General features: G+C 39.6%; 1 protein-coding gene across 3 annotated transcripts in view; it reads right to left on the bottom strand.

Moving 5' to 3' along the window:
• AUH (AU RNA binding methylglutaconyl-CoA hydratase) overlaps window positions 1-18,899 on the bottom strand; it is a 151,635-nt gene that overhangs the window by 114,051 nt on the left and 18,685 nt on the right. For all 3 annotated transcript variants that reach the window (XM_069961681.1, XM_069961680.1, XM_069961679.1), the window contains exons 2-3: window positions 17,684-17,751; window positions 16,642-16,729 (exon numbers count right to left, since the gene is read on the bottom strand). In XM_069961681.1, coding sequence (XP_069817782.1) covers window positions 16,642-16,729; window positions 17,684-17,751 — 156 coding nt within the window. The remainder of the gene's footprint in view (window positions 1-16,641; window positions 16,730-17,683; window positions 17,752-18,899) is intronic.

Genomic DNA, 18,899 nt, shown 5'->3' with positions numbered 1-18,899 from the left:
AGGTAATGACATGTATAGAATGAATTGTTGGTCTCCAAGAGGAGGGATGATTTAATGTACATTTTACATAACCGGATAACCCCTTTATCGATTAGTGACTATTATAGACAAAATGGTTAGATCAATGAAAACAGTATAAAAATAAAGATTAGAGATGAGTGTGATAAGTCGGATCACTCAGCATTTCAATATCTGTGGCTGACAAAGTTGGATGCAGCCCTAAAGTTTTTCAGTCTTGAAAACATGGATACAGCCATAGGCTGTCAATCATGAGACAGAGCATAAAATCTGCGACAATTAAAGCTTCAGGGATAAATTCTACGGAGATTTAATGTAGAGAAACTCGCGGCGTGTATGCTACGTAGTAACATACCCTATCGGCACACTCAAACGTACAAAATCTGATGAAAATCATGTCACTGCACCTTTAGGGTGGTTTCATACATGCCATTTTGATGCAGTTATTAAAGCCACTGCCAGGAATGGATCGGTAGGAGAAGATAATAAACAGGAAGGCGCCTATTTTTCCTTTCTTTCTCTTTTCTTTTTTCAAACCACTTGGCTTCAAAAACGGCATCGAAGTGATGGCTCATTGTATTGTCAGCTGAATTTCTTTTTTTAATGCTTAGAGGGAATACGTTTTTCATTGCATGTTTTGAAGATGAGCTTACATAAGAGGAAGCAGTCACTAAACTGTGTATTTAGACTAAGAAGTTCCAATTTTGTCAGCAAATTATCTGGGAAAAAGCTGTTTATAACGTTTATTTCAGCTTTTTCAAAAAATAACCGAGTAAGAATAACAGAGCAGAAAAGGGAGCTTGGAATGTTTCCAGACGATAACCATGGCCGTCAGGCACAGACTCCCTAGCTTGCTTACTCGTTTTTGAAGTACAAGGAGTAATTCGTAGATCAGTCTTATCTATTTGAATATATTATGATCACAGAGCACTGACGCATTTTTACATTTTTCCTTTCAGCACTTTCAACTTGAAGGAACATTTCCATAATCACTGTTGAAAATGGGAATGTGTACCTTAGATACAAAGCAAATCTGCAACATCTGACCAAGGAAACAAAGGGACTGAAATATACTCCTCACTCTACACATGCTTTCCTTGAAAACATAAACAGTTCTTGCAGCTACATCTTAGCAGTGCCTATATGCACGTAGCCAGCCCACAAATTTCATCCTGCATGTCTACAGGGGATTCCTCACGCTCACAGAAAATATGTTGAAAATCTCAAGTGTTAATGCTGAAATATTTCTAGTATTTTAAAGGGGTCACCCATTCATCACTTTCATGCCAAAAGACCAGAAAGGCTATTCATAGTTGTTTTAAAGTTATTTAGAGTGTTTCTAGAATACTGACACTGTAAAAGCATAGAAAAATGTGTTTTTTTGGGGGGAGAATGAAGAAACATACAGCTTAAACAATAGTAACAAGTTAATGTATGTGCGTACTACTATTTATGACTGGCAGTGGTTTTACAAGTGATTCTCTCGGTTTCTCTTGTGATATAAGTCATCAGGACCTAAAACACTTGTGCTCCTTATTTTAAACCTTTGCATAAATGGCATACCACACTAGATCTGGAGGTTATCCCGAGTTAGGAAAACATGGCCACCTTCTTTCACAGACAACATGATTCTTGTCTCCAGTTCAGCGGTGGTGCTGTCTCTGGAAGAAAGTGGCAAGGTTTTTCTAACTCTGGATAATCCCTTTAACCCCTGGATAGTTCCATGGATTTGTGGTTGGCTAAAGGACAGATATCAGAAGGCTGTTGTTAATGGAGTGTATTGTGAGCAGAGATGGGTTGCCACAAGGGTCTGTTCTGGGTCCTGTTCTTTATAATATGCTTGTAAGTATCATAGGAGAAGGTTTGGTAACCATGGTAACCAAGGTAATCAAGTCCTATCTAATACAAAATAGTATCTATAAATGCTAAAAAATCATGGCATAAAAAGTAAATCTATACAGCTATACAGGTCAGAACAGAGCAATAAGAATATTAATTTTAAAAAGTAAAAAAAAAAATTAAAAGTACATTGACCCCTAGAACCCAGAGGAAAAAAAAAGTTCACATTTACTATAACTTGCATGGTATAAAAGCAAACCTTTCCCCCATTTTTTTATCTTTTTCTTTTCTTTTCTTTTTTTTTTCTTTTTTTTTTTTTGGGGGGGGGGGGGGGAGTTTTACCCAAGAAGCATTTTTTTTAAGTTTTGGCATATATTTTACAGTAGAATTAAAAGGAGTCATAAGACTTCTGGTAGATGCTAGAAAAAAACTTCCAGCAGATGTGGTTGGTAAATCCTCAGTAACTGAATGTATGCGTGTCTGGGATAAACATATACTGTATCTATTTATAAGAAGGGAAATAAGTAGAGATGAGCAAACCGGGTTCGAGTCGATCCGAACCCGAACGTTCGGTATTTGATTAGTGGTGGCTGCTGAACTTGGATAAAGCTCTAAGGTTGTCTGGAAAACATGGATACAGCCAATGACTATATCCATGTTTTCCACATAGCCTTAGGGCTTTATCTAACTTCAGCAGCCACCGCTAATCAAATGCCGAAAGTTCGGGTTCGGATCGACTCGAGCATGCTCCAGGTAACTCATCTCTAGAAATAAGATAAGGGCAGACTAGATGGACCAGGTCTTTTTCTGCTTTTTCTTCTGTTTTTATGTTTTGATACAAAATATAACAGTTTACCCCCATAACCATCTGTCCTGGTTATATTACAGACACAAATGCAGGCCTGATTAAAGTATATTGGAAAATGGTAGAACTTTTTATAGCACAAAGCAACAACATTTTATTAGCAAAAATAACAGAATTCTCCTTTAATGTTGGAAAAGCTCTACATTGCAGTATAGTTTCCGAAACTACTGAGGTAGTGATATTCCATCATCAGTATCCAGGCCTCTTTTCTAAGATCGACTCAAGAGAATGCTTGATTTTTTTTGTTTCCGTTTCAAAAAAATTATAACAACATTGCTATGGGACATATTATCCAAGTATTCTGTGCACTAAAAAAGAATAACATTTCTGCAGATGCAGAAGGAGCAGAATGGAAAACAACCAGCTGAGCTGTGTATTACAGAACAAAATATGAATGTCAATTTAACAGTTGTCATTTCTAAGGTTACTTTAAATATTTAACCACGCAGCTTGACATACAACCTCTGCTTGACAATTGGTTTATGCATCAATAATTGTACCTCCAAAGCCAATTCCATACTAGGAGTTGTGTGCACTGGTGATTCATGCAGAAACCCCTTATTGCTCAGCAGATGTTATTGCCAGTCACGGGTAGCAGGCATTCTGTTTATGGCACTCATCCGCTCAGATTTTCCTATCTGCCGCCAGGTCCTGTTGCACAACTATACCATAAACAATGTGGACATTTATCACTTACTGTACAGCATCTCGGAGAAAATTTACTATTCATTACGGAAACCCTAAGGTACTGAACTTTAAATAGCAGATGAGCTGGGAAGTTAACTATATATGCAGGCAAACTTACAGTATGTTCAACTTTGTTACTGCGTTCATTCTGAAAAGAGCACTGTAAATTGAGAATATTGAGACCATAGTTATTCTGCCCTGTGCTCAAATGAAGCAGAATTAGGCTATGTTCACACTACGTAAAACTACGGATGTAGTTCTTGCCGCAGAACTACGGCCGTAGTTTTGAGGGGTGGGACATAGCCTTATTTTTAATAGGATCCCGGCCGGAGTGGACACACATCATATGCGCTCCGGTCGGGATCCCGTGCAGCGCCGGAAAAAACTGACATGTCAGTTTTCTGCGGCCGGAATTCAGTGAATTCCGGCCGCAGAAAGACCTGTCAGTTCACACAGTGAAGCAAGCGGCTCCAGACGCTCGCTTCACTGAGGGCTATGGTAAGCTCTGATGCGTGCACGCGCTGATACGCCCGCATCAGTGCTCCGCGGCCGGAAACATCACCCGGCCGGTACTTAAGTAACGGCCGGGATGATCCGGGCTGAGACCGGCCGGGGTCACGGAACGGCCGGGTGTGCACGTTGTGTGAACATAGCCTAAAAGTAGAAATGAATCAGATTTTGTAGTGGAATTACAAACTCCCATTGACTTCTATAGATGTTTGCTGGAAGAATTTGGATCTGCATCAGAAATTTACCAGCGGAAATTACTCATTGAACTCAAAATCAGCTTGAGGTTATGTTCACACGATGTACTAACAGCAACCATTGTTTGGCACACAAAACAACAGCCGTTGTTTTACACATCACAGAACGGCCGTTGTTTTAAACATGACTGGGATAAACAAATATCTATATATCCATCTATATATCTAACATACTGTATATTTATAAACATATATAACATATATTTGTAAACATATATCTATCCTAAGATAATAAGAAGGGAAATACAAAAAGGGCGGACTAGATGGACCAAGTGGTCTTTTTCTGCCCACAATCTATGTTTTAAATGAAAAATCGCAGTCTATGGACAATGACTGAGAATTATCCTTTTCTTTATGTAAGGAGGTCTCCACCCAAACAATATTTATCAAGAACCTAGAAATAAACAGGGGGAGTTGGGGGTGCAAGTGTATGTAATAGTCTTGAACCAAGCTGCTCACACCTGGGGTACAGTTATATATATCCACATCCACAGAGCCAAATATGGCCCATGTTGGATTTCTTGGTCCAAAGTTGGTCAGGTGCCGGTCACATGATGTAGCACTTTAGTTACACTTTAAGCAGTGCCGAAACAGTCCTGCATCTATCGCCATTCACAAGCATGGCAATTTGCGACCGTCATTTACAGAAGAGTTACATCCATCCCCCAACTCTCTGACAGTCAGGTAAACCTCATGCAGATTTCCCTCTTCTCACCCCCTGTCCAGAGGATCCTGTCCTCTACCTCCCACTCTGCTTCTACAGCTCCCAAGATCCCTATTATAACATGCTATTGTCCTGTATAGACTATGCCTACTCCAACCTTTCCCTCCCCTTAGGAACACACATTACTATTTTACCTATAAAAAAAAAAGTATGAATTCCTCCAAGACCCTATTCATACAACTAGTATATGCTGAAGCAATATGATATACTGTACATTACAATATGTCAGTTTCTCGCAGCACCGCTAGGGATCCCGGCTGTAGTGTATACCATGTGTATACACTCTGCCCGGGATTCCCTGCCTGCAGCACAACGTAAGTTCCGTACAATTCACAGCCGTTGCAACAACGGCTGTGATTACAGCAGAACTTATGTTGTGTGAACATGGCCTGACATTGTACAAAAAAAAAATTATATAAAAATTATTATAAACAATATGCAGATGTTCCTTACTGTCTCTGTAATGTAAAACCCTGTTGCGTTGTGAGTAAAGCTTGAGGTGGGGGGAGGATAATGTTGAATTATAAAGGAGATAATTTTTGTTAATAATTTTAAATCCTTATAAAGAAGGTTTATAGGATGTAGGATTGAGGCAGGGCTGGATCTTTACCCTGTTCAGCTAAAGGAATTGATCTTTGGGGAGGCCATGCCGAATTTAGAAGGTTAAGGTAAAATATCTGTGATATTCAGCTGAGAAGCCACTTGACCCTCTTCATTTTTATACTTTCATCCTATGTTTATGATCCTGCAGTATAAGCAGCCAGAAGTTGTGCCTTACACTCTGTATTCTCCTTTGCGAGGTTTTCTTTAGACTTGTTAATGACATTGATCTTGACTGACTAAACAAACTAAAACCTATCAGCATACCGATACACTATAACGCACTTAATATCAATTGTGGATGCACTCCCATGAAAGAATGCAAATTAACAAATGATAAAACTCAGATTAATGGGATTTACACCTGAATTCCCAGATATATCATCTCAAAACTACAAAGTAATCGACTAAAATTTGATTTTTTTTCCAGGTGTCTTTAGTCTATCATTAAAATATTAATAATAAAAATGTACCATCACCTCCATAATATGAAAACTAGGCAGGTAGAACATTTTACACTATTGGTATAAAGAACAGACGTTCATAAAATGGCAATAACCACAGGCATCTATACTACTCCACAGTTCATATCCATTTTGAACAACAGCCTTCCTCCTGAACTAGAATGGAGTCTAAGTAATCCTTCTTCAGCCCACTATCGATTTGGCTTTAAATTGAGAAGTCCCATCTCCTATGAGATTTCCCTATCCGCTCTCCTCAATAACTACCTTTCTGAGACGGTTACTGTATGTCGGTGTGTGATCCTTGGAGCTGTGTGCAGAGACCTCAGCAAAAGAACAAAGGCAGAGGGAAAACTTGGATCAAAATTTTTCCCAGATTAAGACGTTTATAGATTCTCTATTGATATTGTTTAAAATTTCCACTGGCAGAGTAATGGATTGTTGGCAAGGCAGCCATGATGTCCAATCATAATGGATAATATTACCATCTATGGTTGGGGGGAAAGCTTGAGAGGGCACTAGAAATGTAAGAACCCTAAGTAGTTTGCGGCAAATTTTGTAGTTTTATTACTTTATCTAGTTTTAGTTTTTAGTAACGATGTTGTAGTATTACTCAGTCATCAAGATGGTATTATTAATAACTTCAAAGTCCAGATCAATCACTGGCACTACAAGCGTACAATAATATGGCTATAATATACAGGTGACACTGCTCTTATCCGTATGGTGCTGTCATCATAGTCCATGTATTCCAAAAGTAAAGAGAAACCTCAGCGGCACTCACCATAAAAAACACCTTTATTGAAGTATGAACGCTCTTATCAGAAATATAGAGGACGCTACCTCACGGCCCACGACCATTTCACGCCCTCCGGCGCTTTCTCAAGGCATTGAGGTAGGCTGGGAAGGAGCGTCCTCAATGTTCCTGCTAAGTGTTTTCATACTTCAATAAAGATGTTTTTGATGCTGAGCATTCTCTTTACTTATGGAATTATTGGTAATACTGGCCTTTGTATGCAAAGTTCTGTTCAGTAAAAGTACGGGGATATTTGCTCCTCGTCTGGTGGCGTTGTTTAGTACCTATATGACTGTATTATTTAGGCTTTGTTCACATCACAATTTGCTGATAATAATGTTAGCATCCAGTCAAAACAGGCTGCTAGAAAGGGCCCTATTAACTTCAACAGACAAAATGTGGTTAGCTAGCGACTATGTTTGAAAAACTTTCCGAGAATATGTGTGTCTGGGCTTGGAAAACGGTTGAAATGTAGTCACTAGGTGGCTACATTTGGACCATTAAAGTCAACGTGGCCCTTGCTTATCTATGTCAGCATCCCATTTTTACAGGATACCAACATATCCATGTGAGATATTACCAAAATGATGTCTACCTACCCCTGTGATGTCTACCTACCCTTAGATATTATTATACAGGACACTGCCTGGAATGCTAAAACTAGCAGTGGTACTAATGTATTCTACAACTATAAATTAAACAGCTTAATAGTCAAATACAAACATAATATAGCATACTATATTTTGATGATACCACCAGGTCCCATGTCGATACACGTTCTATCATCCCTGAGCTTAGGTTTAAATGATCCATAGCTTTGCTATTACAATAATTGAAGAACAGATTTCACAATATTTTATGTATTTATAGATTTGGTAAATGGAGCAAGGTGCATTATTAGGTGATTGATTTGGATAAAGGTCTAACTAACTGGAGGGACTGAAAGAATTAGCTTCAAGATATACATTATTGTACCAAACTCAGTATGCTTTTATTCATTCAGCTTCCACTTGTTTCATTTCACAACTTTTTTTCATTATTAACTGGAATGAAAGCCAAAGAGACAGATTATGCTTTACTGCAGTCTACTGTTTCCGAGCGTGAACTGGGAAAACCTCAGGGTAATATGACATTATTCAGGCTTATGTGTCTCATTTACAGCAATGATGTAATACATTAAACTAAACAGAAATTTGATACGAAATATGTATAGCTTTAGGTCTCTAAGCTGTTGCTTGCAACTTGATATAATAGCTTTGCTGTCAGGAATCCTACGTGCAAAAAGACATACTTCCTTTACATGTTCTGATGCAATTAACAAACAATAGCCGTAAGTTATGCCAGTCTGTGCCTGCTTTACAATGATAAAAATCTGTGAATCATGCATAATTGCACTGAAAATTTAAGGGGGGAAAAAAATAGTAGAACAGTACATCTTACAAGAATCCTCCAAATCTACAAGGACAATTGCCTGCAGAGGTTAAGCATCTTCTGCTATGTACTCACTGCTCACTGTGGATTAGGGGAAATGGTCTCTTGAGAAACTCCGTGCAGACAGCTCCAAGATATGATATACTGAACTACACACGGGTTTTCACATCTCCTCAAGTCACAAGACAAAATCAAGTTCCAGAACCATTCCATGAACCTGTGTTTTTAGCAACAAGTCATCTAAATAAAAAAGTTGAAACAGAAGAGGACACCGCACTGAATTACTGGTCTTTGTCAAGGATCAGGAAAATTAATTGTGCAAGAGTATTGTTATTATTTAAATTGATCACACAGCCAGGGGCGCTGCAAGCACTAGGCATTTGCATCTCCAGGCAACTTCCAGCCTTCACTGCAGCTTTGTCGGACACAGGTGCAGTCAAGTAGAATGACAGAGTGTGGAGCTGTCACTCACAGGCTGCAGGCACATAAGGCCTCCAGCCTGTAAACCGATGGGACACGATCCCCATACTAGAAGGCGCATTGATCTGATGTCAACTCTCCTGCCTAGGGATCCCATTACCTAAGGAGTAACGCTGGAGCATTATTTGTGAATGAGATCACAGTATGGGCATTATTAGCCAGTGGGCGGTACAGTTGGGGCCATTATTCCCATATGATACTAATGTGGTCACCATACTCAAGTCAAGTCGCAGTTGGAAGTAGTTGTCATGGTCTTCTGAGTACAATGGAGAAGAGAACAACTCCAATCAGAGAAGACGTCATCTGTGAGTCACTGAATGTCAAAGTAATCACTTACATGGGCTGCAGAGCTCTTATAGAATACCGCAATCTTAACTGTATAAAGGGAATATTGGTTTTATTGATCTGTACACTAGACAGTAGATATTGTGGTTAGTAAGCGCATAACTCTAACATGCAAAAATTATTTGGGGGCAGGACTGATGAGGGGGTATAGCTACCTCTGTGTTTTACAAATTACTTTAAGGGTAAATTCACACGGGAGTCTCACGCACGAAATCCGCAGCTAATCCGCAACACAGGCCAAATTTCATCTTCATAGACAACAATGCTCCATCTCATCGAGGTCCCATCATTAGAGAATGGCTACTGGAGCCTGGGATACCTCAAATGGAGTGGCCTGCACTTTCTCCAGACCTGAATCCTATAGAAAAGCTAGGGGATCAGCTGAGTCGCTGTGCAGAGGCTTGTAATTCTGTACCGCAGGACTTCAATGACCTGAGAGCCTCTCTTCAATAGTAGGATGCCATACCGCAGAAGACAATAAGTCAACTTGTGAACGCCCTGAGACGTCAAGCTGTAATTGTTTGGGATGATGAAATTGAATGCTTCTACTTAAAGTGTTACTTTCGTTTTAAAAAACTTTTGTCACTTCATAGAGACATGTCAAGAGTTTTGATCAGTCCTGTTTTGAGTGTTCAGACCTGTACCAATCGTCACAACATATCGGCAGAAGACATCACTAAGTGTAATTCTCTTCTGGCTCTGTGTCACGTGATGTAAGTCTATGGAGCTCGAGTCTTTCAATGACACAGGCGGGGAGCGGACTATCCTAAACACTCAGACCCAGACCGATCAAAACTTTTGGCATGGTTCTATGACATGTCAAATGTTTTTTTAAACAGTGACACTTTAAATGTCCTATTTTCATGATATAATATCACTGTGGAGTTTTTACAGACTCTATATACCGCTGTATGTCTTGAAATGAATGAAGTGTGGACTGTCAATGAATAAAAACATAATAAACAGAATGGTGTAGTGTAACAGGAGAAATTCCAGCACTCACCAGTAAGCGTCTTTTCCAAACTTTTCTATAGAAGGTATTGCAGGGAGGGGATGGTGGATCAGTGTAGGTGCAGGCGCATCACCTGGGATAGCTATTTCGGGATAGCTATTTTGGTCCCGAAATAGCTATCCCCGGTGATGCGCCTGCACCTACACTGATCCACCATCCACTCCATGCAATACCTTCTATGGAATAAAGTTTAGACACTTACTGATGAGTGCTGGAATTTCTCCTGTTACACTACACCACATCTACCTGTTCATCCAAGCACCCCGTTGTCTCCACCTAGGATACATCCTATGCTCCACTACCTCACCTACTAGGGGATTACTTTTGTAGCAGTGCGGGCTAGCTGTACCTGCCATACACTATAATAAACAGAATAGTGCTCTAATTTTTAATTCCAGATCAGAAACATGAATTTACACACTAAGGTACAAATCTGGAGGGTTTAAGTAGACAGCTGAAGGTACACTATATATTATTAATGTGGTTTTTAAACTCTTAGAAAAGCTCTCCAGAGCAGATTAGGGCTCCAATTACACTGGGCAATTAATGGACAAACCAGCCAATATTGCCCCATGTCATAGACCCAGCGATCAGCTGACCAACGAGCACAAGTTTAAAAATCTTTGATCATTGCTCAAGGCTGAAAATTACAAATGATAGAACTAGAGGGCCACACACAAAATTGCTGGATCGCCCTATCATGCCTGCACAATAGTGAAGATATATACTAGCGCCTTGGGCAATAGCCTGCCTGTGTGATACATCCCTTAGGGGTGATACAACTTCTGGAACCACGCGCTATAAAGTGTTATCACGGGAAGATAGTAGCATATCCACTTTTTACCTACACTATTAGATGGCACCAATTTAATTTAATGGGAGCTGATGTAACAGACGGCCATAGTGAGCTCTCCGGAGTAGAGGGAGGTGCCACCCTGTTTTGAAAATATTGGGGTAGTGGTAAATCCACTATGATTCGACATATATAGCATCCATAGCTGCTATGTTATAAATATCTGTGACAGGAAAACTCCTTTGACATCTTCAATTATCAGACAGTCAATCAATCCAGGCCAACAGATTGCACGGACAAGCTTTCTTTAAATTCCTCCAGTAACACACATTAACATAGATAATATTGGACTTCTAAGTTGAATATTTCAGCACCTAAGAGGGGCATCATTAAGTAAGAAGCTCAGTTGGTGTGATAGAGACAATTCTAGGCACCATAGCGGAGCAATGTTTATAGTTGTATTTTGCATCTTTCTTATCGACCAAATATAAAAATCTAGTTCAACGCTATTTCAGTTCAACCAGCAGAATCAAATGACAAAAAAAAACATCCTTGTCAAATTATGTTGTCATATGGTTAACTGACAAACTCATCAGAAATAATTTGAGTATGTTACAGATGAAGCATGCTAATTTCTCCGAATCAGATTCCTTGTCACAGAATGGCAACTTGGGCATCTGGCCTAATTAACCAGTCATTTCGACTTAGTAAGTTACAAAGCAAGCTTTAACATAAGGGCAATGTGTAATTACTCTGAGTTCTATTAAAAATGCTTAAAGGCAAAAACATTCTAACAACAACTAAAAAAGAAATTCTAAGGTTTAAAGGGATATATGTCTACGTGATTTCTTTTTTTTTTTTGTTCACAAATCAACATAAAATGTGTTCTCTTAGATATAAATGCATTGACATAGTTGTAGAAATAGGAAGCCAAACTAGTCAGGACATAGTGGTCATAAGTGCTAAGAATGACTACTGTAACACTGGTATATAGATAAAAGATGTAGAAGAAGACTACAAGGTTCCCACTCCTATCAGCCAAACGTGCAGCATGGTGACTTCAGGAATGTTTTCTTGGCACACGTTAAAGTGAATCTGTCACCGCCTGACCACTCAACCAAGTTAGTGGCTGGATAGATATTTGTGAAAGCATTCAAAACACACCTTTGTTGTTTGAGTCTCATACCTCATAAAAACCTTTATTTTTCATGTAAAAGGTGTCAAAGAGGGGGAGCCTGTTGTTCCCAAGGCCCCAGCACTGCTATGCTTCACTGTGCTGTATGCAGAGTGTATTTTGCTGATTACGCAAGGGGTAGACATAAAGCACAGTAAAGCAGAGCGGTCCTAGGATCCAGGGTACAATAGGATCTGCCTCTTTAACTCTACTTATAACCCAAATAAAACATGCTTATGAAAATAAAAACACAGACTAAAGCAGTGCTTTTATTCACATCTATCCAACCATGTCTCCAGCTTGGTAGGCGGTCAGGGGGCAACATATTCCCTTTAAAGCCCTTATAACTACCTAACTACCCGTATTTTCCGGCGTATTAGCCGACTAGGCGTATAAGATGACCCCCAACTTTTCCAGTTAAAATGCAGAGTTTAGGATAACAATACCCCTTTTCCAATGCACACCAAATAATTAATAAAAAACATCAGACAGCAGACAGATCTGAAGGAGGAGGTGTGTTTTTCTGGGCACAGGTGGTGTGTTTTTCTGGGCACAGGTGGTGTGTTTTTCTGGGCACAGAGGGTGTGTTTTTCTTTACCTCTGATGCCTGCAGCTTGATCTGCCCTTTATATGGTCTCCACATAAGGCGGGGATATGGCCGTTTTTTAACTCCCCCCACCATATGCAGCGACTGCAGATTCTCCAGTCCAGTTCTGAAGTTTTTCAGCACCTGCCCTATAAGACAATACTCAACATATAAGACGACCCCTGACTTTTGAGAAGATTTTCCTGGGTTAGGGTGCGTTCACACCTACAGGATCTGCAGCAGATTTGATGCTGTGTACAGTTATTTAAATGAAATCTGCTGCAGAAAATCAGCTGCAGATCCTGTAGGTGTGAACGCACCATTAAAAAGTATTCTTATGCGCAGGAAAATACTGTACCTAAAAATAATTGAAAGCGAATGTACCAGCAGTACATTTGCTTTAAGATTTTCACATGGATAGAATAGCGTTGGCGCGGGCAAGCTGGGCCGCGGTCCTTTTTTTAACCGTAGCCCAGTTAACGTGTACGGCGCCGTTCTATTTCTATGACGTGACTCCAGTTCTTCACCCTCAGCTGGGGCCCAGGAATAGAGCGGCCCCATACGCAGGAACCAGGCCGTGGTTAGAAAAAAGGACAGTGACACTGACTTCTCTGTGTTCCCGTCATTCTATCCATGTAAAAATCTTAACGCGAATGTACTGCTGGTACATTTGTTTAAAATGTGACAGCCTACTCAATGCTGGCATACGCCTGCCTTTATCGCTACAGTTCATCCATCTTCTATTGGCTTCTTAAAGCAGGATAATTCCCTATATCCAAAGAGTTAATTCAAGCTGATTCTAGAAATGTAATCAAACCGCCTGTACAGTCGGCAGTCACTACTACATCAGGTGCAAGAAAGAGCCTTTTGATATATTCATTTCATTTTGTTTTATGGAGTATGTTGTGTAAGTTTTATGTGACATTTTACATTTAGACATATTCTGCCGTGGAAGGTCTTGTAAAAAAAAAAAAAAAAAAAAAAAAACAATTACCTATGTGCATCCAGGGCCTGGGTGAGGGGTGGCTAACAACCAAATTGCCATTGCCGAATAAACTCATTTTCTTTTTAGAATGCCTGCCAGCCTATTTCTTTCTTCGTAGATACATGAAGGAAGAGGTGTTAAATGTTACCGGATATCAAACATAACTGTGTGCTCACCACAGCTTCTATGCGTTTACTACTGTCATATTATTTTTGAAAATAATCACAGATCCCAATGGAATTACCAAGGCAGGCATTGTTTAGCCTGCAACAATGAATGCTGCTACTGTACATCATACTTTTCCTGTGTAAGTAAAATAACTCTGTATTCATATAATTGTTCAAGCTTTCCTTAATGTATTTAATTTAAACTGAAATTACTTTTTTTTTTTTTTACAGAACATTCATGCTATATTTTATTGTCAGGATTCAGACACACCAATGTACACAGCATACCACACATATACTGAAACAAAAAAGACGGCGTAGTTGTAATTAAGATTGTAAGATAAACCTGAAGTTAAAACAGTCAAAGGACATGTTCACGCAACAATGTTTTACAGACGTATTTTTGGACGGCCATAATTTTGATAAATACAGACGTAAATTTTCAAAATACGGCTATTGTGTGAACATAGCCAACCACTGAACCTGTCATCAATGTCATGGTGCCCAAACCATGGGCAACATGAAACGAGGACAGGCGGCATTTATGATTCCCTTTGAAACACCACAGCATTTCAGAAAAATCATAGTCTGGTAATGGAGCTTCGAGTCACTGAGGCAAGCTCAGCAGGTTTGATAGGTTTTTCCCTATGAATAAACAGAAAAGAATTTTATCAATCAAGTCTGGTGGGGTAGGAAAAGGGATTGCCCCAGGGACTCGAAGCTTGTTACCCTGTTACTGGCCAGTTATAAAAACTATGAGTTCTCAGAGAGGCTGCTGCATTCAGCGGTGAGTCATGGATGGCTATAATAAGGGAGGCGGTGGTTCTGGCAGCATGAAAGTGATGACAGATTCCCTCTAAAGCATATGTCCAGTGAAGAACCTCAAGTTTCTCATTTAGAATTTAAAAAAATTAAAGGGCAGATAAGAAGAAGTATTTAACCAGCTGACAGCTCCCTATAGGGCATGGAGCACTAAGGATGAAGGGAAGTCTCTTACCTCCATCCTTTGCGCTGTTTCCGCGATATTAAGAATTTTATCCATAAGCAAATATGTCGCCTTGCTGCACTGTGCTCCGATCTGCCCCCGGCCAGCCCAACCCTGCTAATGAATATCAGCAAAACGGGCCAGCCTGAGGATGGTGCTGCCGTAGTGGATCCATGCCCTGGGGGCAGTAGTCCTAGCTCCAGTACACCAGAATGACATATTTGAATATTGATTCTTAATATTGTGGAAACAACATGAGGATGGAGGTAAGAAACTTACCTTCACCCTCAGCGCTGCTTCCCCTATAGGGACATATCAGCAGGTTAGATGATTATAACCTGCTGTTAGTTTTCCTTTAACAAGGCGAGCGTAAGAGCAGATGATGTCACAGGGGAAGCTGCAGGGGACCCAGGTAGGTAAATGTTACTTTTTTAAATGTATACTTTTCTTCTTGTATCTGTAATGACACTTATCCATATGCCATGTCAAAATGTGCAGCAGAATCCAAAGGTTTGTCTTGGAATTCTGCCACAAATTCTGTTGTAAATACATTTTAAATCTTACTACATGAAAGATTTGTGATGTGAACATACCCCAAGGTGAACAATGAATCCAGAACAAGGACCTGCAGCGGCAATAAGTAATTCACAGGTAGTGTACAATTCACAAAAGAGGTGAACTGAGAGGAGAGGTAACAGTAGAGATGGATGGGGTGGTTTCATGGTGTCCCATTAGCCAGCAGACAACACTTTCAGTATCATTAAACAAGATGTCAGGTTGATAAATGTGTAAAGGAACACAAACACAACGCAACCTGAGGCACGTTGTTCCTTCCTCCTTCTTATAGGCATTACAAAAACCTCTTTATTCCTATTTTCTAAGTAAATGCATTGTGGGCATTTGGTCTACAGTGAGATGTAATTCTTTAATAAGCAGTTAGTAAAGATTTCGCTATAAGAAAGTGAAGGAATAATTATAGGCTTACTTAATTGGTTTACGGACATAATTAATACTTAGAAAAGGTTTTAAGAAGAAAAATGGGCAAAAAGGACAAAACTTCAAGAATTTACTATGGTAACTACTTTCTACATTCAATGTAAACTTTAAAAAGGGTAATCTTGGAAGCATAGACTTTTTTCATCTTGTGCAAAGAGTTTGGCCAAATCCACCCCCTCTCAAAAAAAAAAAATGCGGTGGGAAGTGGGAAGATTGGCTTATTGGCACTTCCCATTGGTACCCGGAGCACATACTAGATCCAGCCCCTTGCTAGATATGCATTAGGGGTTTACCACCAATATATGTTATGGCATATCATAAACCCCCACAGATCAGTAGAGAAGAAGGGGTCACATAGTTAGATCACCAATAGTGCTACTACAATCTAAAGGGCTATCCCGCGGTCAGGTAAAACTAAATAAATAAACATGCTGCAGAAGCAGACAGCATTGATGTCTGCCTCCGGTCTGCCCCAGTTTTGAAACCACCAAAAATCTATTTGTTTTGTTGCTTTGTAGTTTCTCCGCCCATGTCAGACAACCACTGTACCTGGATAAGCAGTTGCTCGGTACTACAATTCCTAGAATGCACTGCTTTCTCTCAGCTGTCTATCATAGCCCTTCCCCCCCAACAACATCACTGCTGACAGTTCTACAAGCAAACTGCTGCAGAATATCGCATAACGCAACACAACAGTCTGCTGCAGCTGCTGTATTTATTCAGTCTGGTCCTCTCCCTGTGTCATCTCTCAGCACAAAACAGCATGTTGTAAATACACCACAGTACCCTACCACGATATTAGTAAGTTATAGTTTTACTTCAATATAATTTTCTGATACCAGAATACCCTTTTAAAATATCTTAAGATAGTCTTGCAATTACTATTATATCTTTATATTATAAGATAAACTGTTAGTTTGGTTACTTACATACCTGCACAAAACACTCCAGGGACTTCACTCCGCAGGATTACAGTCCTCACCTTGTTATTACTTTTTAACGAATCCACAGCCTTTAGCATCTATTAATAAAAAGAATAATCGGTTATACTTCCATGCTTGATCCATAAACACACTTGGCCATATGCACACGATCATTCCAATGACAAGAGGGGAATAGGGACAAAAAGAAAACCTCAAAAACTTATGATTGATGTTTTACCTTATATCTGGGAAGTATGAGGAGGCCCTTACAGGCATAAGCTTATCAGTCTACATATTTCTTTTTTTTACAGTTGTAAAATAAACCTATGTTCCCTATTGCAAAATATATCCAGTGATTCAGATTTACATAGCGCAGTCACAGATAATGTGAGATGTGAACCTCTATTGTCCCTGTAATTCCACCAGTTAAAAGTTCATATAGGAATTAGCTTAGTTATAGGAAAATAACAATTTTGTTATGCCAATCTAATTTTCTGAATCTAGAAGCCATAACTTTTCTTATTGGTCTCTTGTCTGAGATTTTCCTGATTTTATTACTTAGTGCTGTGTGACTGAATTAGAGATGCTGCAGGCCTCATCCCACAAGGATAGACTGGTGATAGTACTAGCTTTTACATAATACTGAAGCCCGAGGCCAGACATGGTGATCACCCGACTTAAGGCTCTATTCTACCAACAGATCTGACGACAGATTATCTGCCAAAGATTTGAAGTCAAACCCAGGAACAGACTATAAACAGAACAGGTCATAAAGGAAAGACTGGATTTCTCCTCTTTTCAAATCCACTCCTGGGTTTGGCTTCAAATCTTTGGCAGATAATCTGTCGTCAGATCTGTTGGTGCATACTGAATGAGTAGATTATATTTACACCCTCCTAGTTAATGTAAGCCTAATAGGGGGAAATAGAGGACAGGCACTGTCATACAGTAGATAGCAAAAAATGATAAATTAGGAAATGATGTCATGACTATGATTATAGACAGACGCTGGATGATGACAGCATCAGATTAAAAAAAAAGTTCTTACTTACCGACTTCACCAGACCTTTACTGATGGCATTTTTTGCATGCGGTCGATTTATCCCAAGCACCACAATTCCTAGAAAATTAAAAATATATATAATATAGACTTATATTAGGTTAAATGTGAGCACACCAAAGACCCAAAATCTAACAATATAGTAAAGACTGTAATTAAAGGGGTACTGCAGGCAAACTTAAATAAACAGGGAGGACAGGGAGTGGTGGAAACATAACAATCAAGTGATACTTATCCATGCCGATGCCCCAGCAGCCACGGTTACCCACAGGTCTCCTGTATCTCTCGGTTCTGTGATGTCACGGCCTGGCTTCTGTGCAGTGACTGAATGGCTGGGTGGGTAGTTCCTCTCAGGTTGTGATGACACAGGAACCAGGAGACACAGGTGACCATGAGCAGTGGCTCTGCGGCCAGTATCACTTGATTCTTATGTTCCCACCACCCACTGCCCTCCCTGGTTTTCTAAAGTGTACCGAATGTTCTAACTTAAAAAATAGAAATCAACAGGGGATGTGATATAAAGGAAGTTTGCAATGTACATTATTTTTTTTTTTGGTTATCATGCTGTAAGGCAAAGCTGAACTTACCAGAAATCGAGGTCCAGTCTCCTGAAGAACAAAAAACAGACTAAACACATTAAGTCCCAGGCCAGTACAGAGAGTCACAGCTTACTGCATATGTCAATCATGAGGGTGCAGATAACTGGAACTTCATGTGTTTGGCCTCTTTTTTCATCCAGCACAAGACTATAAAGCTGCCTTAAGGATACTGGACCCGCATTTCTGGTTAAGTAAAGCTAAAGTAAAGTAAGTAAAGCTTGTTTTAAAGCATGATAACTAAAAAAAAAAAAAAAATAAATGTAAATTGCAAACTTGCTTTATATCTACTGTTGAAAATTATAATGACGGTGACACTTTGCCCAGACTACCCCTTTTAACTACAGCTTCTCATGCATGCAATGTTTCACTATGTATGTTCACATCGGAGGGAAATGCTGCACAGGTAAATCTGTACCAGCAAATTTGGATTTTCCACACAAAAATTCACTGTGTAACATTTGCAGCATGTCTGCTCTTTGGGAACAAAAAGTGTTTTAGGGTAGCTTCACATGCACCGGATTTGCAGCGCATTTCACTCTGCGAGTTTGCAGCAAAATCCGCTATAAAACGTGGTAGTGTAAAGTTAAAGGGGCCAGGTTACATATATCC

This window comes from Dendropsophus ebraccatus, chromosome 3 (assembly GCF_027789765.1).
Source record: "Dendropsophus ebraccatus isolate aDenEbr1 chromosome 3, aDenEbr1.pat, whole genome shotgun sequence".
NCBI lineage: Eukaryota > Metazoa > Chordata > Amphibia > Anura > Hylidae > Dendropsophus > Dendropsophus ebraccatus.
This window is presented reverse-complemented; position numbering and strand designations above follow the sequence as displayed.